Source organism: Hydra viridissima, unplaced genomic scaffold (assembly GCF_058129835.1).
Source record: "Hydra viridissima isolate aposymbiotic clone 2 unplaced genomic scaffold, HvirCarnegie_v1 scaffold_16, whole genome shotgun sequence".
NCBI lineage: Eukaryota > Metazoa > Cnidaria > Hydrozoa > Anthoathecata > Hydridae > Hydra > Hydra viridissima.
Window position 1 is genome coordinate 5,109,717 of NW_028324315.1, and position 26,733 is coordinate 5,136,449.

The window sequence follows — 26,733 nt, forward strand, 5'->3', positions numbered from 1 at the left end:
ACTATAGTTTACCTTAAAAAAATTTTTATGAGAAACGAATTTATTGTAAACGAACGTAAACATTTTTATTAGTGAGAAATATACAATTAATGTATCAATTATCGTTGCATGGCCACGAGATGTCATGGAAATAAATATTTTGATAACTTTGCTTTCTTTAAAACAAAAGCTATTGGTGAAGTGTTATGACTACACAAAAGTTAACTAAAATTTAAAACGCAAAATAGAGCAGAATTGCCGCATTGCTATTTGTTAAACAAATGATATCATAAATAGGATGGTAAAAGGCCTTAAATCGAGATTTACTCTTCTTTTATTTTTGAAAAATTTTAACACAACTGTTAAATGTAATTTGAAAATCGAAATGAAGCTATTTTAAAGCTTGTAAAAAAAGCTAAATCATTAATAATTGTTACAGATCAATGGCTCAAGCGTCTTAACAAATGTTATTGAGCGTTAGTGAGCTGTTACATAATCGCTTATATAATTGTTATGTTGCTGCTAATATAGCGTAGTAGAAGTTAATTGGACATAGCGACTTGGAAATAATTGGACGAAAAATGTCGTGCAAATATAAACTGAACTTTCACGTTCTTCACCTTTTGACATGACGTAACGCTTCACGAAACTTAATTATGCTATTTAGAACGATAATATCTAAAAGTAATGGAATTCAGTTATGTAAGAGATTTCGTACACGCAATATTTAAGTTGCGCAATGGATTTTTTGTAAACAGCCAAAGTACAAACCATTGCATTTAATTAACTCAAGTCAATGTTGAAAATTGCTAAAGAACTTAAGAATCTTCTCCAAAGAGCGTTTCCATGAAGTACGGGAATCACTTTTTCAATAAGGTTAGTACAGGTAATTACAATTGTATTAGGATAATTTATTTTTAAACAAATCTGAACATACCTTATCATCTGTTAAACGAACATGGTTTATCACACTTAAAAAAGAACATGATAAACGGTTGCGCTAACTGTCAATCCATAGGTCGCCACATTCACAAAAATATATTTGCTCTACAAAAATGGAACAAAGTTGCCTACTTGCTCATTACAAAAAACGTCGGTGGTTACGAACAATGTCCAAAAGTTTTATTTTAGGAAGTTAAACTATCTAAGTAAAGGTTTTATGAAAGATAAATATCTCAAACGAATTATAGATAAACGGTAGGTAAAATTTTCAAAAAGAAGTTTTGATAAATTACATTTCTTGTATTTAACCAATTTTATATTTCAACATAAAATGAGACAACTTTTACAACGTAAAATTGCGCCATTTTATTATGGTATCCATTTTAGATTTTAATATTTCACTTTAACAGTAAACTTTACTTCTCTTTTTTTATTTTCATTATTGTAGAAATATAAAAAATGAGGAGAATATTGAATTCAAGAGTCAAACTGGTTTTCAATTTCAAGATCAGTCAAATAAAGAAGATCTTATGTATAGTTATATTTTTCACACTTCTGACGTTTCTCTTTCTCAGCAACGAACATATGAAAGAAAAGCACGTTTTTTTTAAAGTATCTAACTTATTTCGACCAAAAAACAGCGAAATCCTAAACATATTTCTCCCACATCGCCCCTCTGCTTTGTCCACGTTGACGCAAGAACAGCCAAGTAACAAACGCTCAACGGAGAATTCTATCAATGTAAAGAAATCTCTTTCTCATATCACATTTGATGCAGTTGAAAAAGACAATAGCATATTATATACCGTAGTTATTTTGATTTCATCCCACGTAAATCACAGAAGTCGGAGGAAAAGAATAAGAGAGTCATGGGGTAATCCTCGTGTATGGAATTCTTCAGACAAATACAAAGTCGTTTTTGTGACAGGGAAGGTAAAAAATGCACGATCAATGATTAAAATAGCAGAAGAAGCCAAAGTGTCGAAAGATATTATTTCTCTTGACATACCGGAGAATTTCTATTTGCTTGCTAAAAAAGTCATCATTGGAATTTCATGGGCAAAACACAATATTAAATTTAAAGCATTTTTAAAAGGTGACGATGACACTTTCATTAACATAGATCACGTGATTGATTTCGTAAACGCAAATAAATTAGAATATGGATATTTTGGACAAGCAATGATCAGTCAAACGGTTGAGCGAGACGGGAGGTATCAGCTGACAAAAGAAGAGCACGAGAATGATCAATACGATCCTTACTGCTCTGGAGGAGGATTTATCTTTACAAATATGAGTGTCCATAAAATCTTACCGATGCTTGATATCAAAAAAACATTAAGAATTGATGATGCGTATATTGGTGAGGCAGCATTCAAAGCAGGTAAAGAAAAAAAAAAGGATTTTTCTTCATATCCAAAAAAATCTCAATATTTTTGTGATTTGATGTAACGATTGCATAGAAAGAGACTTTTTTTTTTTTAGGTATTATTGCGACACATGCCAATGGATTTTACATGTGGAATGATAAATGCAAGTATTATCCAGACATCATGGTATCGCATCCCGCTCACGACCCAAATTGTATTAAATTTCTTTTAATGGAGTCAATTAGTAAAAATGGAAAAAATCTAAGTTCTCAAATAACGAAATCTTAAACATTTTGGTACAGAAAAAATGTTAACTCAGCAAGAAAAATGTTTCAATACCGAGTCTTCACTGACATCATGGTCGCAAAAAGTCTTGTGACTATGCTTACAGAGAGAAAACTTTCAATGAAAACATGACATTCTTTACACCGGTCTGCTAGAATTTTCTCGGTATTTTACATTTTTTTAAAAAGATTATTGAGAATGTAAGAAAAATAGGGTGTAAAAATTTCGATAATTTTCCTGTTTTATAGAAGCTACCCAGTAAACATCGAACAGTTGGTAAGTAGTTGGCCCGATCCTAATAACCAACTATTAGCTACAGTTGGGCCAACAATCGGCTATTTAGTTGGTACCGTGAAAAAAACGTAACGCTTTTACCAACACTTAGCCAACTGTTTTTAAACAATTGTTTGCCATTAACGGCCCAACAGTAATAAAACAGTTGGCTAACAGTTGGTACCATTACCGGCCCAACTATATGATTTTTTTTCGCGGTTTTTTAAATTCACTTTTGCGCTTAAATTGAAAGTGCAAAAGTTATAAATCATGTTTTGAATATTGCTTAATAACAAAATATAACTTTGCTTTTTAATATTTAATTTTCTATCTAATAGTGATTGTTTGTATATCAGATTTTACCAAACAGTATTACTGTCCACACAAAATATTGTATTATTTATAGATAACTTAGTTGAATACAAAAAAAAGAACAAATTTTTTATCATTACACTTTTATTTCCAGACCATTAAAGAAAAATATTTACAAATAAAAAACTAAAAATATTCTATTATTGTAGTTAATATTATTAAAGGTTTGAAACTAATATTGGCAGCTTTAATTAAAAACAATATTTTAAAACACTAGTATTTAAAAACGTGGCAATGTATTAGATAATTATTAATAATAATTAAGAAAAATTAGAATTATAAATAAAATCAAGATAAATAAGCTTTTATAAATTTGCAAAAGAAAATAATAACTAAATATTCTTTTCATTGATTAACTGCAACTGATTTTTTAAAAACTTGCTTTTCATCTGTCTATTTATTCGCCCATCTCCTTGATCAATTGCGCCCTGAAACCATCTTAAAACGATCGGGTAAATATCTTTATCCTTGGAATTAAGATACTGAATTCTTACTGTTGCTAAAAGAACAAAATGAAAATAAATTTAAAAACTCAATTTATTTTTTGTTTAAATATAAATTATCTTTAAGTTATTTTTAAGCTCTTATACGTATACTTTGCAAATTAAAGATTACATTAACTGGTTAGCAGTTTTAAAAATATGTGCATATGATAACCGAGAGCAATTAGCTTATCGGTTCAAGACAAACTTCTATATGCTCTTTAAGAATCATATAGTTAAATACTAATAAATCATGGTTTACATTGGCAATTAATGTCTCTAGTTAACAATAAAATATGGCATTAATAAGTTCAAGTCACCAAGGGAGAACATAATATTTTAGAAATTCACAACTAATGACAACACTGGTAATTGTCATAAGTACTAACATATTGTATTCTTTCTTAGTGTTGTAAACATATTTTTGTAAATATAAAAATATGGTTGACTTTATAAGACTAAAAATTAACATAACTAATAATACTTACATAGTAAGCACTTTAACACAAAATGATAACATCGCAACTTAATCTTTCCCACTCCAGTAGCTATCATCTTACTTGAAGATCCGTTTAGATTACATAAAACGCTAAAATTTTTGGAAAATATGGCTCCCAACACACATCGTATGTATTTTGGACGCTCAACTTTACTGCCAATAGAACACAGATATTCGACCTAAAAACAAATAATGCTACATATTACAACTTTTTTTATTTAAATTATTTTTTCAAAGGTAAATGAAAATGTAATGCGATATAATATAACTAAGGTATTATTAAATTACCTTGGATAAATTACAATTATAAAACTTATAAAAAAACTTATCTTTGATCTTATAAAATAATAGTTACTAGTTTAAACACAACCTGTAGACTGCTAGAAACATAATATAAAAAATAATTTCAAATTACATAGAGAGCCATCTCAGATTTCATCTTTAGCATAAGGTTAAGCCTCTCCAAATCTTCCTTACTTTCCATTGGAAGACCAGGGGGAACAACAATGTCTTCATTATCCAAAAAACTTTGAACTTCTAAAAAATTATTTTTTTGCTCCAGTTCTGTTAATCTTAACTCCAAAACTTCTCTATAAACATACATAAATAATTAAATAATATTTCATTGCATTTGAATCTTATTGGAAAACTGGTTTCAAAAACACAATCTAGTTATTAAATTGAAGACATACACGGATGAAGGTGTTATGGAACTCAAATATTTGGAGTTAAAGTTTTAAACATTCATGTTATTTATCCCTGTAGGTGAATTGATTGCTGTAAAAATGGTATTCTAGCACATTTTTGTGCTGTGTTATTAAGGTCACGGAAAAGAGCGTTATTTAAAACCTTTATCTGCATAAAAAAATAGAAATGTGTAATTTTGTAACATGAAATATGTATTTTTTTAAAGCCTTCATCCATTTATGACTTAAATTAAAACACAATTTTTTTTTTACAAAAAATATAAATAGTTTTCTTTTGTCAATGTCAGCATCTTAATCAATGTATGTATGCGTAACACATATACAATGTATAACAAGTAGTAAAACAAAAAAAAAAACAAAAAAACAAATAGTTTATCCAAAACCTTACTTTCCTGATCCCCAAAATTTTGAACAGTTTTCTCATAGTTTTCAGAAGTCGAAGTCCCTTTTAATAAAATGCTATAATTATATGCATTATATGAATATATATATATATATATATATATATATATATATATATATATATATATATATACACACACACACACACACACATAATATAATATAAATGTCATATATGCTTAATATGAAATGTATATGTCATATTGTATATGCAATTGCATATACCATTTATTCATATACTGAATATATTATGTCAATATTGTATATATGGCATATATTATATGCAATATATACAAAATACATACATATAAATTATTATATACAACATTTATATTAGAATATAACAACTTTTATGCATGCATGTTATGTGAAGGATGTCTGCCAATATTTTAAGGTGGATTTCTCTGACTTTTCCCTGATATTTTCCTGATCTTCTACCTGTTTTCCTTGATTTTATTTAAAGTTACCCAAATTCAACTTCACAAAAATTGACCTAGATTCATTTAGAAAAATGCTCTTCAACTGCAAAAATGTAAACAATAATACAACCCACACTAAATGTATCAAGTATTGATACATTTAATATGGGTTGTATTATTGTTTATATTTTTGCAAGTGAAGATTCAAGATTCGCTTGATGCAAGAGAAGTTCATAAAACTATCTGCCTAATAAACTTTTATACTACATGTACTATATACAACTTATTTAAGTTATGTAAGTTTGATGAAGAGCCATTTTCCCTAATTTCTCCCTGATTTTTCTAAAATTCAACCTAATTTCCTTGATAATCCTAGATTTTTTCCAGATATCTGATTTCCCTGACTTTTCCCTGATTTCCCCTGATCTGGCAGACACGCTGTATGTGTGTGTGTGTGTGTGTGTGTGTGTGTGTGTGTGTGTGTGTATATATATATATATATATATATAGATACATACATAGATACATACATAGATACATACATACATACATACATACATACACACATATACATACAGAAATACACACATAAACATACTACTATACACACACATATACATTTTAGCTGTATTTTAACTTTTAATAATAGTTAAAATAGAGCTAAAATGTCTAATACAAATACAAAAATGGTGTCATCATAAAAATAAATTAAAAACTCAACCAATGTCAAAAATTATATGTAAGTACAAATATTTTACATTTTTACGTTATAACTAATGGATAAATGTAAAATATTTGTACTTACCAGCGTAACGGTTTTATTAAGAGGTGTAGGAGAGTTTGAATTTAAAACTTTAGTTGAAGGGTAAAAGAAGCGTTTGAAAGAAAAATAATAATAAAAAGCTTCAAACTAAACTAACTCTATTCAATAGTTTTAATTATTGAATGAATCTATTTGAGTAATTTTAATAATTAGTCGCATGGTCTAAGTGAATATGTTAACTTATCTAAGTGAATATGGTCTAAGTGAATATGTTTACTTAGAGCATGCGACTAATTATTAAAATACGTTCATAAAACTTACGGGAAACTTTAACGATTCAAAAACACGCGGTACACAGTCGGTTAATGGTTGGCAAGAAATGCCAACAGTTAGCCAACTATAGCCAATACTGGCCCGTCAGTTGGACTAACTAAAGCGTGTTTACTGGGTATGAAGAAAAGCGCTGAACGTTCGGAAATTTACGATTCAACGTATGCAATCACGGTATTATAACTAACTATGCATACGTCATAAATGTATGAAAAGAGACCAAAGCACTTGTAATATACTGCTTTCATTCTAGTTTTCGAGTAGCTGATTTTAAAATTCTTAATTATGCGATTAAAAAAAAAAGCAAATATAAAGTGTATGATTTAAAAAAAACAAAAAAAACAATAAACAAATAAGCATAAACGTATGATTTAATTTTGAAATAAGAATGTTATATATATATAAAAAAAACTGTTATAAAATGAAAAAGCGCCGTTTGGGTTTCCACTTTTATTAAAAAACCGACTTTTAAAAAAATAAATTATTACAAGCAACAGTGAAAAGATGAACTTAGCATCATTTTTTGTATGCCGATATAAAAGCGAAATATCTAAAAAAAAATATTTTGAAATTTATGAACTCTGGTTCAAATACCTAATTACTTTTTTTTTTTTTTACTGTCGACGTTTCTGGCAAATCGTCCATTTTGCGGTTCAACAATATTTTTACTACTATCTCCTGTAGTACGAATGCATACTTGGCAAGTTGACACTCGTGAATTCAATGCGTCGCCTTTAGATTCAGATAAAATAACCATCGGTTCCGTCTGGAACTGGTTTTTAGGATCGATAGTTTTCAACCAGAAACTATACTTGTCTGCGAAGAAATTACATGTTCCGCCTGATCCTTGACACTCAATTAGAGGTTTGGGACGGAATAACTCTAAACACGATCCAGAAGAAGAAAGTGATTGACCAGCTCCCGTGTTACCTGCAGCACCCACCTAAAAGAATTTTAGAAGCGCTACAAAAACCAATGATAAACACATTAGAAAAATCGTAGTAAGAAATTATATAAATATGTTAGTTCTCTTTTGACAGTTACCATTAAAAAGCTGTAGCCGTCCCATAACGGTTCCCATTGCATAGGGCAATCAGGTCTGTATACGTCTTGACTGTGAACAGCAATATGCGTAGAAGGTGCCTCACACACTGCACACCGACTGATGTAGGGCTCTATAGCTGAGTTACTTACAGGAGAGTCAGGCGCACTTTCAGTTCCTGAGAGCCAATAAACAAAGTCGTTTCTTGATGCGTATTTACATCTGCCGCTTATACCACAGAACAAGAAAGGCAAGGTGCTGAAATATTGAAGTTAAATATTAGCAAAAGCAAAGCCGAAATAAAACCAAGGAAAAAAAAAAAAAAACTTCGGATCGACAACGAACTTTGAAATTTTTAAAAATTTCATAGTTCGGGTTCAGGATACATTTGTGAGGGCACTCTACATTCAAATTATATTGCGTAAAATATAACACTTATAGAACTAATACAGAAACAATTGCTACTTCAAATTAACTCGATATCTTTATCTGGTAATCTTTAAAAAATCATGCCTCATACAACCTTCAAAGAAAAAATAATTATAAACTTGATCATTTACCTAAATGATTTTAAACATGAACCAGCTGAACCAAGATCTTGACCATGTGCTTGACCATTGCCTACTGTGTACATAAGGGAATAACCACTCCATAACATTTTATAATTTCGAGGGCACTTTGGAATGGAACTGCTTAATGAATGACGAACTATGTAGAATCCTTCAGCAATACCACTTGGTCCAGGAGGTCCAGGAAAACCAGTTTCACCTGCCACACCTTTATCTCCTGCTTGACCTTTTTTTCCATCTGGTCCAAGTGGACCAGGATCTCCTTGAAGGCCTGCAAAACCTGGACTACCTCTAATTCCTTTTGTTCCTTGAGGTCCTATATTTCCTTTAATACCTGTAAAAAAAAAAAAAAAAAAAGAAAAAAAAAGTAGTCCAAATTTAGCATAAAAATACCTATTAGTTTCTTTTCTAGAGAAATTAAATTACAAAAAATACCTTCTTCACCCCTCTGTCCTTTTACACCTTTTCTTCCTTTAAGACCAATTAGGCCAATATTTCCAATGTCTCCCTTCTCTGATCCTCCAATTCTTTCACCTATTAAACCTTCTGGCCCAGCTGGTCCTTGTTCACCTGGTGCACCACTATCTCCAGTTTTACCCTTTGGTCCTATAAATTTAATTTTTTTAAAATTTATAAAAAGTTTAAAAAAAATTAGAAGAAATTAGAAAAATTTTAAAAATAATAATAATAAAAAAAGTGGAATGTTTGTAAAACTATAAAAATACAAGTTCAAATAATCAGCAGAAATTTAGAAATAAAGATAATTGCCTTGTCTGCCTGGGAATCCTTTAAGCCCTTCATTTCCTTGTTCTCCTCTATCACCTGGTTCACCTTTTGGACCGTCAAGACCTTTTTCACCTCTTTGACCTTGAGCTCCAGTGGCTATTCCTGGTTCTCCAGTTTGTCCTTGCTCTCCAAACTCCCCAGGATAACCCTTCTCCCCTCTGATACCTTTTGGAGCTCTAGAGCGAACTGTTTCATCTTGTGCTTGTTGCTTTCCTGTTTAGTTACAACAATTAACAAAAAAAATACAGAAGTTTGTTTCAGACTACAAAATAAGAAAAGCTGGCATCATATAAAATTGTAAATTTTAAATAAAATTATTGATTATAAATAAAAAAAAAAGCAATTTAGGAAAGAAAAAGCCAACGCTATCGTAGAAAAAATACTCAGTAAAACGTTCTAAAACAAGTTTTATTGTTTATTAATTGGTTATATAGCAAACATAAACCCACCAGGAGGTCCTTCTTCTCCCCTGTCTCCTTTTTGCCCAGGCATTCCAAAGAAACCAATAAAACCCTCATCTCCTTGTGGTCCTTGTTCACCCTTCTCACCAGATTTACCTAACTCGCCTGGTTCACCTTTCTGACCAATACCTTCATCACCTTCTTCACCTTTTTCTCCAGATTCTCCTTTTTTTCCAGTGGGTCCATCCTCTCCCAACTGTCCAGTTCGTCCAACATCACCTTGTTCTCCTATAGATCATTAAATGAATTGAATTTTAAACCATTAAACAAACTAAAATTTAAAATTCAAAGACTAATAAAATATAATAAAATATAATAAAATATAATATACATAAGATATATTTTATAAAACCATAATAAAAGTTTAAAAAAACTTTTTTTAATTTTATGAAAAAATGAAGGAAAAAAAATTTTAAAAAAGCACCTTTTGTGCCCTTTCTTCCAGGTTGTCCTTCTTCTCCAGCATTTCCAAACAAACCAGATTCTCCTTTATCACCTTTTGGACCATATAAACCAATTGGACCTGGTGCAATTAAAACTTTACCAGGTCTTCCTGGGCCACCTACCTCACCTTTTGGCCCAACAGGACCTAAAGAAAACAGTTTAAATATTTAAAACAGACTTCTTCTTATGAAAAACTTTCTTAAAATGAAAAACTTTCTTAAAAATTCAGCAGCAAAACTTATTGTTAATTTGTTTACCTCTTTGCCCATCAAGATCTCCAATCACTGAACCAGGGGGTAGTTCACCTGCATCACCAACAAGGCCAGGCTCTCCTTTATCACCTACAGGTCCTGGTGCTCCAACCTTATCTGCTGAATTACCCTTAGAACCTTTCAACCCAATTGGACCTAAAAAGTGGAGTGTAAAATATAAAAAAGAGATATAGAAAATATTTGTTTGTGCTAATAATTTTAAAAAACACTGAAAGCTAACCTTGTTGTCCTTTGTTACCATCTAATCCCGGAAAACCAGGGTCTCCTTGAGGACCTTTTGGTCCTGGAAATCCCTTCAGTCCGCGCAGGCCTGGAGCACCATTAGGTCCAACAAGTCCTTAAAAATGTTTAAGAATTACTTAAATATTTTTTTAAATTAAATATTATCTAACTTAAGCTTTTCTTTTATTCAATTTAAAACTAGATAAAACATTATAGATAAAAATTATAAAAAGTGTTAAAAATATCATAAAAACCTCTAAATCCTTTTTCTCCTACATCTCCTTGTTTGCCAACTAATCCTCTTTCTCCTTTATCACCTTTGGGCCCAAGTCCTGGATCTCCCTGATCACCTTTCAAACCTTTTTTCCCAGTCTCACCTTTAGGACCTATGCTACCAGGAGGACCATCATCTCCAGTTTGACCGACAGGACCACGAGGACCACCTAAGGAAATATGAAATAACATAAACCTCAAATACTTAAAAAAATTTACTACGAATATTTAATTATGGTTTTGCATTCTCAATATAAAACAAATAATAGCACAAAAACTAAAAAATTTAAAAAAGTTAAAGATAATAATAGCATTAACAGTAAGACCATAAAAATGAACCTTCACAAGAAAGCGCAGTTGAAATATCCTTGCTTAAGTCACTTATCAAGCTATTTATATCAGCCGAAAGGAAAATATGTTGAGGCTTTGAGATCAATTCCTTCAAATCAACTTCATTAATTTCATCTCCAATACCAATCGCAAATATGTCAACTCCATATGCAGCTAGTTCTTTTGCATAGTCAGCTGGGTCCTTACCATCTGGAACATATGTTTGCTGACCATCAGCAAGCAATATTAGGACCTAATGATGTTTAAAACATTAAAGCAATCAGTTTGATGTTAACTTTAAATGAACTTTGAATTTTCAATAAAAAATTTACACTATTTACAAAATGTTAATAACTTTAAACAAGAGACAAAATCTATCTTACTTTCTTGGAGCTTCCTCTTCCACCGTTCTTTTCAAGAAACAATTCTTTTGCCTTTTCCAACCCTAAATCTATTCTTGTTGACTTGCTATCATATGGAATACGATCAATTTCTTTTTTAACTGCCTCTTTGTTAAAGGAATAATCAAATGGAATTCTTATGGTAGCATCATCACTAAAAAAATTTTCAATAAAATATTACAAAAGGCCTAAAAATAACATTTAAAAGAGCTAAAAACTAAAATTCCCAAATATATTATTTTATTTTTATGCCAAAAAGTTAGTTTAATTAAAACTATTTTCAAATAATCATTATAATTCATTATAATTCACTCATTATAATATTACATAATCATTATAATAATAATAGATAAACATTTTCTACATGCCTGTAAGTAATAACACCAACTCGGATACCAGAGCTGGAGAGAGAACCAATTTGATCAAGAACATTTTTGATAAAATCCTTTTCCTTTTGAAAACCATCTTCAAACAATGAAGCAGATGCATCAAGTGCAAAAGCCAAATCAGTTGGAATTTCTTCCAACTCTCCTATGTCGTTAGTACATCCTAAAATCATATCATGCAAAACAATGTTATTCATACAATAAATCATATAGCTATGCTTAGTGTGAAGATATAGATAATATACAAAATATATATATACATACACAAGTACATTTTTAACTTATCAAACATATCATTGTTCTGTTAAATCAAAACATATTAAATAAAGTTTTGCAATAAAGTTATCACCTGGAAAACCTGATGGACCTTCATCACCAGGATCACCTTTGTCACCTTGAGCCCCATCTCCAACTGCTTCTCCTTGACTGCCTTTCTTTCCTTTTAACCCAGGAGATCCTTGTTCACCACGAGGGCTTGGTCCTGCAGGTCCATCTGCACCAGGTTTTCCGTCCTGTCCTGGAGCACCATCTTTACCAGGTTGACCAGGAGGACCTTAAAATAACTTATTTTAGTTAAATTACTATACTAAATTTAGATTTATCTATAATCCCTGTAAAAAAAATTCCAATCAAACTTAAAAATCATTCACCTTGACACCCACGCATAGCAATGTAGCTTATTTGGTCTTCAATTTTCAACTTTAGCTCGTCAAAATTCTCTGCATAGTTAACTCTGCTACTCGCCACAATTTTAAGTTCTTCTAAGTCTACCTCACGTCCAATACCAATAACATAACGTAGAACATTCGCACCTATTAATGGCTGGATTGCATCTTCTAAAGCCACTGAATCATTAGTAAAAGACTGCTGACCATCTGCTAATAATACAAGTGCCTGAAATAAATAATTAAAGGTAATATATTTTCAGCAACGTTTTATCAAAATCGCTTTCACATTATTGCTTATGAATACTTAACTATTTTATTTACCTTGTTTGCATCAGCTCGACCTCCATTTCGTTCAGAAAATGCTTCCATTGCTTTACTTAGTGCTTTATCAATACGAGTTTCGGTTCCTTCAGAATAGCGTATGTTATCAACATCATTTAGTAATTTTTTTAAAGAGTTATGATCTGATAATTGTATGAGTATTTCAGCATCAGAATCAAATGTTAAAATACCAACTCGTGACATCTGATTATCTACATCAAATTTGACGATGATGCTTTTAACAAAATCTTTCATCTTATCAAAGTTCTCAAGGCCTACACTTCCTGATGAATCCAAGAGGAATAGAATGTCTGTCTGCAAAACCTTGTCACATACTAAAAAAAAAAAAAAATAAATAAAAAGTAAAATATTAGGAAATAAAAACATTAATAAAGTAATAAATTTTAAAAAACACCTACATATTTGTTTAGTGTCAGCTCCAGGTAAACCTACATCCCCAACTTTACCAGGTGCTCCTTTAACACCTTTTACACTATCACCAGGATCTCCACGAGCACCTTTAAGACCTGATGCACCATCAATACTTAAACCATCTTTACCAGGAATTCCTAAACAAATAGTATGAAAGCAATAGAAAAAAAATACTTGTAATTTTACAATGATCTTTTTACAAGAAGGATGCTAAAAAAACACAATACCATTTTCTCCACGAGGTCCAACCGGCCCATCTGCTCCAGGTTGTCCTTTAATTCCAACACCAGAATTTCCTTTTTCTCCTTTAACACCTTTTGGTCCTTGTAAACCTCTTGGTGAATCACCATCTTCACCTTGTGTACCATTCTCCCCACGCAGACCTTTTTTTCCAGGAGTACCATCTCGACCTGGTTCACCAGGAGTCAAACACGATGACGAAATTTGAGCCTGAAAATCACCAATTTTTGAGACAAGCTGGCTATAATTACTGATAGTTAAATAGTATTGTGGTTGAGATACAAAATTTTGAAGCAGAAACTTATTAGGTTCAGCACCAACACCAATTGCAAATATCAGAACTCCAAGTTCTCTTAACTTAGCAGCTTCTGTTTTAGCACTTTCAATAAGAACTCTTGATCTGATATCTCCACCACTTATATATCCATCACCAAGAATAACAATAGCCTAGATAAACAGAATAATTTACTTATGTGGTACCTCTTTAAGTGGCACCTTCAACAAAATCATTTGGGTCATGAATAACATTTTCTCAAATTTATAAGTGAATTTGTGTTACTTTGAACAAAATTAAAATAAAAGTTAGATAAAAGTTATTTTTATAAAAGTTAGAAATTATTTATATGAAATTTAATTAAAACTGTTTTTAAAAATAAGAAAAAGAAAAAAAAAAAAATTTGATGAAAGTTTTATATATAAACATTAAACTTAAAAAAAATGGATGAAAGAGGATAAAAGGTTTACAAACTGACATTTTTTATACCCCCCTTAAAATACATAAGATAATTCAAATTTTTTAAAAAAATTTGAATTATTTTATTTATTTTGAGGGGGCATAAAAAATATATCTTTATTCTTTATTTGTTGTTGCTAATTATTGGTGTTTAACTACAAAAGTAGTAACTGAGTCATGCAACATGGTCACCAAAAATAGAATTTAAAACTTGTTAAAACAACCTTAAATTTTGAAATAACTAAGCAACCACACAACTCATTATGTGTAAGAGTTGGATTGAAATATGGCCAGTGTTGGGGATTGTCTAAAAAGTTGTTACCTTTTCAATGTGATCACCACGGGCTCCTCGAGCAGGTGCAAATAACTGGTCATGAGCCATCTTCAAAGCAAGGTCCAAACGAGACTTATCTGCTTTTGTATGACTAATTTTGTTAATTGCATTAAACAAATCTAACTCAGTAAAGAAATCTCCAAAGCTAATTTCTATGCTAGCATCAAGTCCGTATTTAATTATTCCTGCTTGAGTTAGCTCAGGTCCAACGGGAAATTGAGTAAGAATGGTTTTAACAAAATCTTTCTGACGATTAAAGTCATTACTTGTTACACTACTTGATGAGTCAAGTATAAAAGCAATATCAGTAGGGTCACCAAATGTGAAACATCCTGGTGCTGGTATTGCTTAAAAGAAGAGAAAAACAACATTATGCATAAAGATTGCATACAAAAATTAAAAGAAAAAAAAGCAGATTGGACATTTGTTTTATTTTTCTCATCATTTATTTTTATTCTCATCAGAACAAATGATTAGAAAGCAGTTAAAAGTGAAGGTAGAATTATAATAATATCAAAATATTGATAAAAGATGCCTTGATCTCCTCATCACGCTATTATCATTTAACTTAACTGCTTATAGAAATCTATCATGACAAGAATTAAACATTAGTTACTCTTTTTCTAAAATAAACTTTTGCACAAACAGTTAATATAACTCACCATCTACACCTATCTTTCCTGGCAATCCTGGTTCTCCTTCTTTTCCTTTTTCTCCACGCTCGGTAATTCCATCAGCACCTGGTAGACCATTTTCCCCAGAGTCACCTCTTCTACCAGGAGAGCCAGGGAACCCTGGGAATCCTGGATTACCATCATCACCATTTTTACCTAATTTTTAAAATGTGATAATTAGAAAATTCCATATTTTTTAAGTGAAAAGAATGTACAAGTATTTTAAGAAAATATTCAATGTAAAAATTTTAGGGAAATATTTATAACTGTAAATTTTATTTGAAATATCAGAAGTTAAGTTTCATACCAGGGTCTCCTTTATCACCAGGAATGCCCCCATAACCTTTGGGGCCTTCAGAACCTTGTGTCCCTTTCAATCCACGCGGGCCTCTGGGTCCAGTTTCCCCTACTGGCCCACTTAAACCCTGCTGGCCCTGATCACCTTTAACTCCTTTTTCTCCAGCTATCTTTTTCCTTAACTCTATTAATTCTTCTAAAGTTAAATACAAATACAATCATTATTAGTCATTTAGTCACTTATATTACTTGGATAATTTAATTGGATAATTAAATCAAAGAAAACTATTTCAACCTTCTGTTGGGCCGGCTCCTGGTTCTCCAACTACTCCATCTGGACCTGAATCGCCAATAGATCCTTGATCTCCAATGCGCCCATCATTTCCTTTCTCCCCAGTCATTCCTATTTCCCCATCACCTATGTCACCAGGACTTCCAGGTAATCCACGTGCACCATCTAATCCAGATTCACCTGTTAAACCAATGGCACCCTGAAAAAAATCAATTTCAAAAGACAATTAGAGAATAAAATTGCTTATTTTATAGAAAATTTTTTTTCTATTTTTTAAATTCTAAAACCTTATTCACAAATACTTTAAAATATTTTTAAAAAAAAAATAAAATGAAAAAAGTAAAATGCTTCTTTTATAAAATAAACCTAAATTTGATTTTCAAACATACTTTTTTCCCATCACTTCCTCTTTTCCCTGTTGCTCCTGCTTGACCTTTAAATCCTTTAACCCCTTTTTCACCAGGAGGTCCACGATCACCAGGTTTTCCATCAGCACCACTTAGCCCTTGTTCACCTTTCGGGGCCACACTTGTTCCAGGACCAGTATCTCCCTTATCTCCTATTGCACCAGGAGCTCCTTGTACTCCTGGTTTACCCTATAAAATACTTAGCATGTGAAAAACCTAAATGATTATAACTATCATATTAAGTATCATAATTTGAAAAAACAATGATAACTGTGAGAGTAAAAGATTTAAAGAATATTTGTATCAAATATTCTTTAAAAATTTAAGAAATTAGAAAGATATTTTAACTAACTCTGGGTCCTTGTTTTCCAATAGCTCCAGGTGCACCTCGTTTTCCTTTTTTACCACTATCTCCAAGGTCTCCTTGGTCACCTTTTTCTCCAACTTTACCTATTCTACCAGGGGAGCCAGTTTCACCAGATGGTCCTTGATCACCAGGAGGACATAGTGGACATGGACCACCTTTGAAGCCTTTTGGCCCTTGTGATCCATTTATTCCAGGAGGCCCTTCAAGACCTACATTACCTTGTGGACCGCGAACACCTTTTTCCCCTTTTGGGCATTTTCCTTCAGAGCAAACCAAAACAGAGAGTTCTCCTATGAAGTACAAAAAAAAGAGTTCATAGTTTTTTTTTTTTTTGATGTATTAGAAAATGGTACAAGCAAAGTTTGGCTGCTTTGTTCGTACTCTTGTGATATAAACATACACAATTTATTTTAAAATATTCTTCTGCAATTAAAGAAACATTTCAAATATTAATTGTTATAAATTTTAACAAGATTAGTTAAGTATTTTTTAAGATGCAGCATAAAGAGATTGAGTTCAGAAAACTGATTTTGGACAAGTATCTTGTAAATACCTGGAAGAAAAATTGAAAAAGCTTGAAATAAGTAAACTGTTATAAATTGACTATAAAATAAATTGATAAATTAGGGTTTATTGACTAAAAATTATTTACATATTTATTTTAAAAAATTATAAAAATCACCTTTAGCTCCTTCACTACCAGTATCACCAGTTGGTCCTTGCACACCTTTTTGTCCTGGAGGGCCTATCATGCCAGGTTTACCAGCAATTAATTCTCCATTTCGACCTTCATCTCCTCTTGGACCTTGGATTCCTTTTGCACCATCTGGTCCTGTATCACCTTGGGGACCTTGAGTTCCTGAGTTATCATAAAACATTTACTAATTAAAAAAAAAAAAATTAAAATTAAAAAAAAAAGGTTAAATGGATTGAAAAACTCATACAAATTTATATATATATTTATATATTTACATGTAATTTATATATTTACTTAAAAAGCTTATAACTTAAGTCATTCATAAACCTCTTTAAAAGAAAACTTTTGTACCAAAATTTGTAAAGAATATTTACCTGCAGTTCCACTTGAACCTCTTGTTCCTCTAGGCCCAACAGAACCACGGTCCCCAGCAGTTCCCGGCTGTGAGGGACCAGGTTGACCTTTTACTCCAGGAGGACCTTGCTCACCTGCAGGACCTTCACGACCTGGAATTCCAATTTCATCATTATTTTGCCCAGGAAGGCCTTTTTGTCCAGGGACAAGCTTTAAAAACAATGGTAAAAAAATTATTTATTATCAAAATAAATACAATTTCATTTTCAATTGTAATTGTTACAAAATAAGAATTCAAAAAATTACTTATCATCATACCTCTCCATCAAGTCCTTGCGGGCCAGGTTTACCTTTATCCCCTACCTCTCCTTTTTCACCCTGAATTTTGAAAAGGTATTTAAAAAACTAATCATTTAATCAGCAACAAGAATCTGCTTTTGGTTTTTCTATTAATATTAACACATAAAACACAAATTTCTATAACAATTTTTTTAAATTGAACAGCAAATACATTTTGTATAGCAAATTTACATTCATACATGAGATTTGTTTTGCCACTTTTAAAAAATAAGTTCAACATGTAATTGAACACTTAACAATACTTTTGAAGGGTTATTTTGATTGATTTTAACACAAATTCGGGTAGTAAGCGAGGTATAACAACAAAACATCAAAATATGATGAACAAAAAACTCTTCTTAAATCCATATTACTATTAGTTATATGGATTAGTAAAGAAGAGAAAAAAAGTCAAAAAACAAAAAAAAAAAGTTAAAATTACAAATATTTCACAATATTTTCTATGGTTAGAATAAAATTATGTGATTTTAAAAGCACTATTTTTGAAATTGAAACTCATAAATTTTAATGCTTACATATATAAATAATAATTCAATTTATTTCAAAAGTCTTTCTAACATCTATACTTAAATAGTACATAACAATTTTTAAAATTCAATGGATTTAACTTACCTCGGGTCCTTTTTCACCTGCTCTTCCATCTTGTCCTTTTTCTCCCTTTTCACCAACTTTTCCTTCCCTACCTGTTTCTCCTTTAACCCCTTTTAAACCCTAAATAAATTATAACAGTTAAAAACTAATTTCACTTTTAAGAGAAAAAAAAATTATCTTAGGTAGTTTAGAAAATTATGTTACTTTTGGACCGGCTGGACCAGGTGAGCCTATCTCCCCTTGAGCACCCTGTTCTCCTTGCTGACCCTGTATATAAATATAGATAACTATTTAGAAAAAAAACAAAAACTTAAGCACGTGCAACTAAAAAAGAGCATAAACAAAATGCAACAAGAAGTGTTAAAAAACAACCTTTCTGCCAGTTTCTTCAGAAGATTCACCTCGATCCCCAGGATCACCTTTTTCCCCTTTCGGTCCTCCAGTGCCTACTTCACCAGCCATTCCTTCATTGTCTGTCATGGTTCCTGCTTCAAACAATGGGCCAGCTGGACCAGGGGATCCCTATGAAAATAGCAAACAAAACTAAGGAATAAAATAATTTAAATTTCACTGAAAATTGAAAATAAGAATTCTTTAATAAAATAATTATTATCAAACTAATAATAATTACAAGTTATATTATAATTAACTAATATTTAGTTATAATTAGTTAATAATCAATATTTATAATTAATGGTAATTATAAATAACTTTCTAATAATTATTTACAGTAATTACTAATTTACAGTAAATGTAAAAATTTTTTACCCTGTAACCTTTTTGTCCTTTCACATTTATTAAGTTGCCCTAAAAAATTTAATAAAAATATATATTAAAAAAATTATATTAAAAAAATATGTTAAAGGTATATATGTAAAAATGCATATGTTAAAAATGTTGTTAATGATGATGACCCAAAAGATCTAAGAGTATCTTTTGCTCTTTTTTTTTAATAAATAAATGAAAGCTATTATGCATCAGATCAAAACTAAAAATTAGATTGCCATTGCTAATAATAATCCAAGCAAACTAAAAACTGACCGTTTCTCCCATTTCACCTTCCTCTCCTTTTAAACCTTGCACACCATCGGATCCATTTTCTCCCTTAAACAAAAAAAAAAACTTATTTCATCCAAATTTGTTTAAAAAAAAAGCCAAATAATTTTAAAAATGCTTAATAATTTGAATATTTCATGATAGGATACAAAAAATTTATAACAAACCATGTCTCCTTTAGGACCATCAGTACCACGAATTCCCTACATAATCAAGATATGTGCATATTATTACAACTACACACTATTGTAAAATAATCATTATTTACTTTGTGTCTTTTATTTTGATAAAGAAGACAAAAAAGATTACCTTGAATCCAACAGGACCAGCTTCACCACTATCGCCCTAAATTAAATTTTTCGGGTTAAACTAGTATGTGGTGTAATGGGTGTAACTTCAAATGAGAATTAGAAAATAAGAGAGAAAAAAAAAACAAAAAACCTACAGGTCCTCCAGAAACAAAGAAAAAAAAAACTTACAGGTTCTCCAGGAAAAATGACCAAATTAGGATCATCAGGAGTAGGCATTCCCTGAAGAAAAAAATTTAAAAATCTCAAAAGAACAATTAACAAACAAACAAAAAAAGGACTACTACAACAAAGAGCTACAATTACTTTTTAACCATCATTCAAATTATAAAAAAACCTTTTGTCCTTTTTTGCCAGTTGGACCAGGTCTTCCAGGAGGGCCACCAAAACCATCCAGTCCAGGGGAGCCAGCTTCTCCCTATAACATTTTTATTTGATTTGTTATGTAAAGCAGATATCAAAAAATACAAAAAATCAAATATAAAATAAAAGTTTGCTTTTCCTTAAGTGTAAACATTTTGTCATAAAAATGAAATAGGAATGTTTTACAGATAATCCTGGGAAACCACAATCGCCATCTATTCCCATTCTTCCCTCAATTCCAGGAACTCCCTTTTAAAAAGTAAATTACGTTTTTAATTTAATTTCAAATTGTACTTAAATAAAAAAAATAATACAAAACAAAATGTAAACAGCAAGAGCTCATCAAAGAGTAAAAACTACAAGTTATTCTTACAGGAATTCCATCATAACCAGGAAATCCAGGAAAACCATCCAGACCCTAAAAGTAGAAATTTGACCATTTAATCAAAGAGTGTGTAAAAATAAATACATTTAATAAAATAAAATAAAACTAATTTAAATTTTTTTTAGTACTAACTTTACAGAAAGTAACATAAGATTTATATGATTTTATCAACATTCTTGAACAGAAACTTTCATTAGAAATTTTTCTGGTTCTTTGAAAGTAACGCTCTATTCCCATTGTAGTTTTTTTGTTTCAAAAAACGTGAAAAAACGTCCCAAAATATGACAGGAATTAACAAACTGCAATAGTATTAAAGCACTTACAGGTTCTCCTCGATAACCTTTTGATCCCATAACTCCATCTGTTCCTTTGGCACCCTTAGGTCCATCAATTCCTGGTAAACCACTTGGTCCCTGAAAGGTATGTAATAACATTATTAAATAAATTACCAATAATCAACAATTGGTAAGTTTAAAAAGTAAAAAAATAATCAAGAATTGGTAAGTAAAAAACAAAATGACCAAGTGCAAGTAAAACTAAAATCCAAAATTTTATAGATCTTAAATGTGCTAAAAAATTTAGGTAAAATGGTATATAAAAGAGTTTTTTCAGTTATTACAAACCAATATTCCAGGCTCTCCACGTGGTCCTACTGGTCCTGGTCGACCCTTTAAAAAAAATTTATTAAAAAATTATGTTTATATACTTTTATCATAGTTTTCTAAATTAGACAAAAAAATTCAATTCTATTTTCCAAAAAAAAGACCATTAGCATAAGAGCAGCAAAAAAACTTACCCTTGATCCTTTGGGACCTCTGTAGCAAACATTTGGTTGGCCACCACAGCTCTAAAACCATGAAGAATACTTTAGACTATTGTAGAAGCTTTTGGAGAGTAACAAACAGGTATAAAAAAAGGGAAAAAAAAAAGAAAAAAAAGGAAAAAAAAAAAAAATCAACCAAGGATTAGCTAAATATGAACAAGTAAAATTAGTCAGGATTAATGAAAATTACCTTTTCCACCAGAGGACCAATAGGAGGAAGCTCACCAGCTTAAAAGTAAATATTTTTTATTTACTTTATGAAAAGTAAAAAACAATATCATATTGATAAAAAGTAAAAAAAAGTAAAAGAGTATATAGTAAAAAAAACTAACTACTATTTAAGTAAAGAAAAAAGTTTGAACAAGATTATTCATCACATAATAAATAAAATATAAGATTCATCTACTTAAAGAAATTAACAATGTAACCTTCTCCACAAGCAAAGTCAGCAACATCTTGAACATATTGGACAGTATCAATATATTCTCTTGATAGCCAAACACGATTTTCAGAAAATTGATCATTACTAGTCAGGGATTGAAGCAGTTGGAGGTTAACATTATGGCCAATAGCCAAAACAACAACATCAACGCCACGAGATCGTAAAGTCTGAATACGTTGTTCTAACTCATTTTGGTTACCTGAAGCAATTTCCCCAACAACCAAGAAAACCAACTGTAAAAAATATATTAGTTAAAATCATATAAAAAAGTTATATAAAAAAAAAAAATTAGTTTTGAAAATCGTACCATTTTAAGAATGTTAATTAGATGTTGAAAAAAAAAAACAAAACCAAATTTATGTAAAAACTCTATACCTTAGGAACTTCGTCTCTTGTCCCACCTGCCACACAAAAAATAGCATCACATAATTTCCCAAAAACATCTGTCAGTTCACCTTTTCCTTTGTTAAACTTTACATTATCAATGTGGAATTTCAAATCAGCATTAGATGTTTGTCCAGATTTAAAGTCAAAAACAACATCTGTTTTTGGACCAAAAGTTAATAGAGCAGCATGGGCACCATTTTTATTGATGTTAAACCTATCAATAGCAGACTTGAGAAAAAACTGTGCAATTTCAAAGTCCTCTGCATCCATGTTTAGGTGGAGGGCAAATGCAACATCAACTTTACGCGGACACACTAACAAGTTTTTAGAAATTGAAAATTGATAAAGATTACATTTTAAAGCTTCATATTAATTAGAAAAATAATTACTACTTTAACTATTTGTACTAAAGTTAACAAAACTAAAATCATTTTAAAAAGAATTACCTCCAGCTTTAGGAATGCAACTTTTCTTGCATCCTTTTTTGCAGCATTTAGATTCTCCAAAACAATCAAAATCATTGCTACATTCATCAATAACTCCAGCACAAAGATCTGGGTCTTCTGATTCAGCAGAATTGCATTTACCTGGCTTTCCTAGAGAATTTTTTTTCTTTTCAAATAATCAAACTTCTTCTAAAGAGTTATTTAGGGAAAAAAAAAAAAAAAAACAGAACTTAAAAGTTGCTTACCATTGCATGACTGCTCAGCAACAGAATACAATAACGGAACAAGATCTTGAAAACTGTTACCAGAAAAAATAGCATTATCCTCAGCAATCTTTCTTAGCTGATATCGGTTAACTTCAGGCCCAACACCTATAGCAATAATTTTTACACCATAATCTTTAAGAGGTTGGGATACAGTTTCAAGATCTGTCATACTTCGTGTCACAGTACCGTCAAAAAATACTAACAAAATCATTGGGCGACGAGATCGAACTTTTCCTTGCAAGCTAAATAAATCTGACTTGGCAACTTCTAAAGCTTTATCAATATGAGTATTTGACTTTAAGTAAGGTAAACTTTGAATGGCTTGCTTAATCTCAATATCAGAATCATAACGAACAAAATTGAACTCAACACTAGCATTACTGCCATATACAAGTGCAGCAAAACGAGCATTTTGCTGGGAAATTGAAAAACTGTCAACTATTTGATGAGCAAACTTTTTCATTTCATCATAAGCAGACTCTCCAACACTACTTGATGAGTCAAATGCAATTGCAACATCTACTGGAGTTAGACAATCTACAAAAACAAAACAAATTTAAATTATTAACTTAAATTGTTCATTTTAGATGTAAAAAGTTTTTTACTCATAAATTTTACTTACTTAGAAGAGGTGGTTTGCACTGTTTTACACATCCATTAAAACAACATTTATCTACGCCAGGGCAGTCATTATCACCAACACAGTTATCTTTATCTTGAGTTTTACAGTTAAAAGGCGGTAGTGGTACAGCACATTTACCTTTCTTTGCTGAAAATTGAATTTAAAAAGAGACCCATATTAAAATTTCATATATATACATATAATTTTATTTGTATTTTTATAAATGTATATAAAACATAAATTACAATCCATTAAAATTAAAAAACTATCTTGGAGTTTATCCTACAATGTAAAATACCTTCACAAGTTCTTTTATAAAGTTTACTAATAAAAATTGGTAGTTCTTCAATTGAGTTGACATAGAAAAAATGCTCTGCTGCAGGTTCAGAAGCAATTGAAAGCAATTCTTTTTCATCAATATCTTTTGATATACCAATACAAAAAATTGTAATTCCTCGTGCTTTTAACAGAGCAGAAGCTGTTACTACATCTTCATTGCACACAGTACATTTTCCATCATTTACTAATATCAAGACTTGTGCAACCCCTTGTCTTGCACCACCAGATAATGAAAACATATCTTTATTTGCAACACGAAGAGCATCATCAGTTGCTGTTCGATACCCAGGGTAAGAAATTTTATCGATTCTGTCATTTAAATCCTGTTTGTCAAAAGAATCATCAAGTTTTATTTCAACTTCAGCAACCTCACTAAACTTTAGTACCCCAACATGTGTGTGGAATGTATCAACTTTAAAATTGTTAATAATAGATTTTGTAAAGTCTTTAATTTTGTCAAAACCCTTTTTCGTTATGCTTTGAGATGCATCTAATGCAAATACCAAGTCAACTGGAACGTCACAGATTTCTAAAATTTAAAATTGTAATAAGAAAATCTGCACGTTTGAATGTAAAAACTTTTAAAAAACTAATCTTGACTAATTCAACTAATTCTAATAAAATAATGAAATAAAATAGAGAAATAAAAACCCCAAAATTTGATTCTGAAATTTAATAAGCCTAACAAAAGCTAGAGTTTATTTTTATTTATTGATGATTGTGTTAAGGCTCCTAGTTTTTTTTTCCTCATTCAAACTAATAGAAATTTTTTTCGTGAAAGAACGAACTTTGACCTTTTGAGCACGTGGAGGCATAATTTACATGTTTTCCATTGTGGAAAGACTAGATCTAGTCCTTTTGTCTATTCTCAATGTTGCATTATTTTAAATACAACAGAAAATATGCAATTGCCCAAAAATTCCAATATGATTACTAGAATATATCAAGGCTCCCTAGGTTATGGCGTGGACAACTGCGAAAACAGTTTTAATAAAATTTTTTACGATATAGGGAAGTAAATACTCTCAAGTTGTTTAACCAATCCTTAATCTCATCTTTAATCTCATCTTTAAGCTCATTTTTAAGAGTAAATTCAAACAAATAAAGAAATAACAAGAGGGAAATATTAGAAACATTGAAAAATAAACACAGATAGCGTTTTTCCTTTAAAAAAAAAACAAACCGACTGCGCTAAAAGGAAAACATTTGTGATTTGTCAACCCCCAAGTATTAAATCAAAGTATTTTCTTCGTGCCTTTGTAGTTACCGCAAAGGGACTGTTTATCCGCATTAAACATCAATTTCAACATTTCCGAAGACCTTAATTTTTTTAACAAGCGCTTATAAAACAAATATTGCGTTGAATAAAATGCAAAAATACTCGCCATGCACCAATCAGTAAAAGTTTCGTTTTCAGAGGGAAAAACCAAATATTTCGTTTGAAAATATTTTAAATTCTTAAATTTGTGAATGGAATTTCTTGTCTAAAATTTCAATTTAAAGAAAACCTTTGTTAAAAGTTAATCTTAATTCTTTTTTTTTTATCATACATTTATTTATGTTTTATTATATATATATATATATATATATATATATATATATATATATATATATATATATATATATATATATATATATATATATATATATATATATATATATATATATATATACAATATTTACTATAAATACATATATTTAGTTTATCTAAATCAATTAAAAGTAAGCCTTTATTTTTTACATCTTCATTTCTATGGTACATCAAAAACATGATTTTAAAATTTTGTTGTTTTAATATTTTGCTGTAGTTTAATAAAAGAGTTGACTATTTTCTGACAAAAAATCAAAATAACGAAAGAAAAAAAAAAGATTAAAAAATAGAGAAAAAATAGTGTGCAACTCTTATTTTTAGTTCACTAAAAAGTTGAATGATATAATAGTAAACGTTTTTTACATTTAAACACGTTAGAAAAAAAACATTCTTTTTTACTTTTAGCGGATTCGATGATAATTTCAGGATAATTTTTTTAAAACTTAAAATTTGTAAACAACAATGTACGAAAGAATTATAGAGTAAAAACTCGCGGTGATGGTTTTCAAATTTTTATATATATATTGGTAATATCATACCTTCAGGCTGTGCTTCAGTCTGTGCTTCGCAGTTTATTGCGAACGCAATTAAAAGAAGCACAATGCGAGTCACCTGCATTGTAAGAATTCTCCGATGTCCTCTTCTTTCCTTTAATCAAAAGTCGTGTATATTTCTTATTTCTTGGTGTGGAAGATATTTTACCGCATCTCAAAGGAAATCTCTGTAATGGTTTTTTTTGCTCGAGAGAGTTCTTTTACTTAAGCTCGATTACTCAAAATTTGTCATGAAATTTAACAAAACAAAACGATCCTTTATTGTTTTAATTGTCAAAGAAAAATAAAAACAGGGAGACGAGTATTTGAGAGCAAACAGCTTACTGTCTATCATCTATCGGTTTCCGTTTTAATCTTTTCGTTCATTTTTCGTTT

The 26,733-nt window shown here is 30.4% G+C and overlaps 3 protein-coding genes across 6 annotated transcripts; 1 reads left to right on the top strand and 2 right to left on the bottom strand.

Moving 5' to 3' along the window:
- Window positions 1–420: 420 nt before the first annotated feature.
- On the top strand, window positions 421–3,294 carry LOC145182155 (beta-1,3-galactosyltransferase 5-like). Of its 2 annotated transcripts, none has more exons than XM_080057427.2 (3): window positions 421–855; window positions 1,370–2,305; window positions 2,407–3,294. In XM_080057427.2, exons 2-3 carry the CDS (start codon window positions 1,381–1,383, stop codon window positions 2,577–2,579), a joined length of 1,098 nt encoding a protein of 365 aa, XP_079913553.2. In that variant the 5' UTR covers window positions 421–855; window positions 1,370–1,380; the 3' UTR covers window positions 2,580–3,294. The 2 variants fall into 2 exon arrangements, with proteins under 2 accessions (XP_079913553.2, XP_089930546.1); XM_090074420.1 differs by having other exon boundaries at window positions 422–865.
- A 149-nt stretch (window positions 3,295–3,443) lies between these two features.
- LOC149877659 (uncharacterized) lies at window positions 3,444–6,550 on the bottom strand. Of its 3 annotated transcripts, XM_090073562.1 has the most exons (5): window positions 6,536–6,550; window positions 5,298–5,354; window positions 4,618–4,792; window positions 4,192–4,381; window positions 3,444–3,720 (listed from the first exon to the last, which is right to left on the bottom strand). In XM_090073562.1, the coding sequence occupies exons 3-5, from the start codon at window positions 4,684–4,686 to the stop codon at window positions 3,554–3,556; spliced, it is 426 nt and encodes a 141-aa protein (XP_089929688.1). In that variant the 5' UTR covers window positions 4,687–4,792; window positions 5,298–5,354; window positions 6,536–6,550; the 3' UTR covers window positions 3,444–3,553. The 3 variants fall into 3 exon arrangements, with proteins under 3 accessions (XP_089929688.1, XP_089929687.1, XP_089929686.1); XM_090073561.1 differs by lacking the exon at window positions 6,536–6,550 and having other exon boundaries at window positions 5,298–5,398; XM_090073560.1 differs by lacking the exon at window positions 6,536–6,550 and having other exon boundaries at window positions 5,293–5,383.
- A 626-nt stretch (window positions 6,551–7,176) lies between these two features.
- Window positions 7,177–26,733, bottom strand: LOC145182154 (uncharacterized). The gene is made up of 49 exons (XM_090073558.1): window positions 26,344–26,733; window positions 24,173–24,742; window positions 23,875–24,021; window positions 23,232–23,789; window positions 22,987–23,136; window positions 22,529–22,854; window positions 22,140–22,386; window positions 21,902–21,939; window positions 21,685–21,735; window positions 21,512–21,556; window positions 21,212–21,301; window positions 20,877–20,921; window positions 20,690–20,752; window positions 20,478–20,558; window positions 20,312–20,362; window positions 20,142–20,177; window positions 20,000–20,035; window positions 19,818–19,880; window positions 19,545–19,583; window positions 19,149–19,298; window positions 18,981–19,043; window positions 18,798–18,896; window positions 18,144–18,203; window positions 17,846–18,035; window positions 17,457–17,633; window positions 16,760–17,064; window positions 16,390–16,596; window positions 16,004–16,199; window positions 15,719–15,904; window positions 15,400–15,567; window positions 14,726–15,084; window positions 13,658–14,117; window positions 13,418–13,567; window positions 12,999–13,333; window positions 12,660–12,903; window positions 12,359–12,562; window positions 11,992–12,172; window positions 11,606–11,777; window positions 11,232–11,475; window positions 10,874–11,062; window positions 10,618–10,734; window positions 10,383–10,532; window positions 10,106–10,270; window positions 9,670–9,909; window positions 9,203–9,433; window positions 8,870–9,040; window positions 8,426–8,768; window positions 7,868–8,123; window positions 7,177–7,766 (listed from the first exon to the last, which is right to left on the bottom strand). The coding sequence occupies exons 1-49, from the start codon at window positions 26,420–26,422 to the stop codon at window positions 7,422–7,424; spliced, it is 9,072 nt and encodes a 3,023-aa protein (XP_089929684.1). The 5' UTR covers window positions 26,423–26,733; the 3' UTR covers window positions 7,177–7,421.

What these genes read in the sequence shown, in the direction of transcription:
- LOC145182155 (XM_080057427.2), top strand. Translation starts at nt 1,381, where the DNA reads ATGAGGAGAATATTGAATTCAAGAGTCAAACTGGTTTTCAATTTCAAG. An exon ending in TGAGGCAGCATTCAAAGCAG is followed by an intron (nt 2,306 to 2,406) that starts GTAAAGAAAAAA and finishes TTTTTTTTTTAG; the next exon opens with GTATTATTGCGACACATGCC.
- LOC149877659 (XM_090073560.1), bottom strand. Translation starts at nt 5,333, where the DNA reads ATGAGAAAACTGTTCAAAATTTTGGGGATCAGGAAAGTAAG. An exon ending in AATCTGAGATGGCTCTCTAT is followed by an intron (nt 4,382 to 4,617) that starts GTAATTTGAAAT and finishes ATTTGTTTTTAG; the next exon opens with GTCGAATATCTGTGTTCTAT. An exon ending in TGTGTTAAAGTGCTTACTAT is followed by an intron (nt 3,721 to 4,191) that starts GTAAGTATTATT and finishes TTGTTCTTTTAG; the next exon opens with CAACAGTAAGAATTCAGTAT.
- LOC145182154 (XM_090073558.1), bottom strand. Translation starts at nt 26,422, where the DNA reads ATGCAGGTGACTCGCATTGTGCTTCTTTTAATTGCGTTCGCAATAAAC. An exon ending in GTGGTTTCCCAGGATTATCT is followed by an intron (nt 20,559 to 20,689) that starts GTAAAACATTCC and finishes AAAATGTTATAG; the next exon opens with GGAGAAGCTGGCTCCCCTGG. An exon ending in CAGGTGAAAAAGGACCCGAG is followed by an intron (nt 18,204 to 18,797) that starts GTAAGTTAAATC and finishes TTCAAAATTCAG; the next exon opens with GGTGAAAAAGGAGAGGTAGG.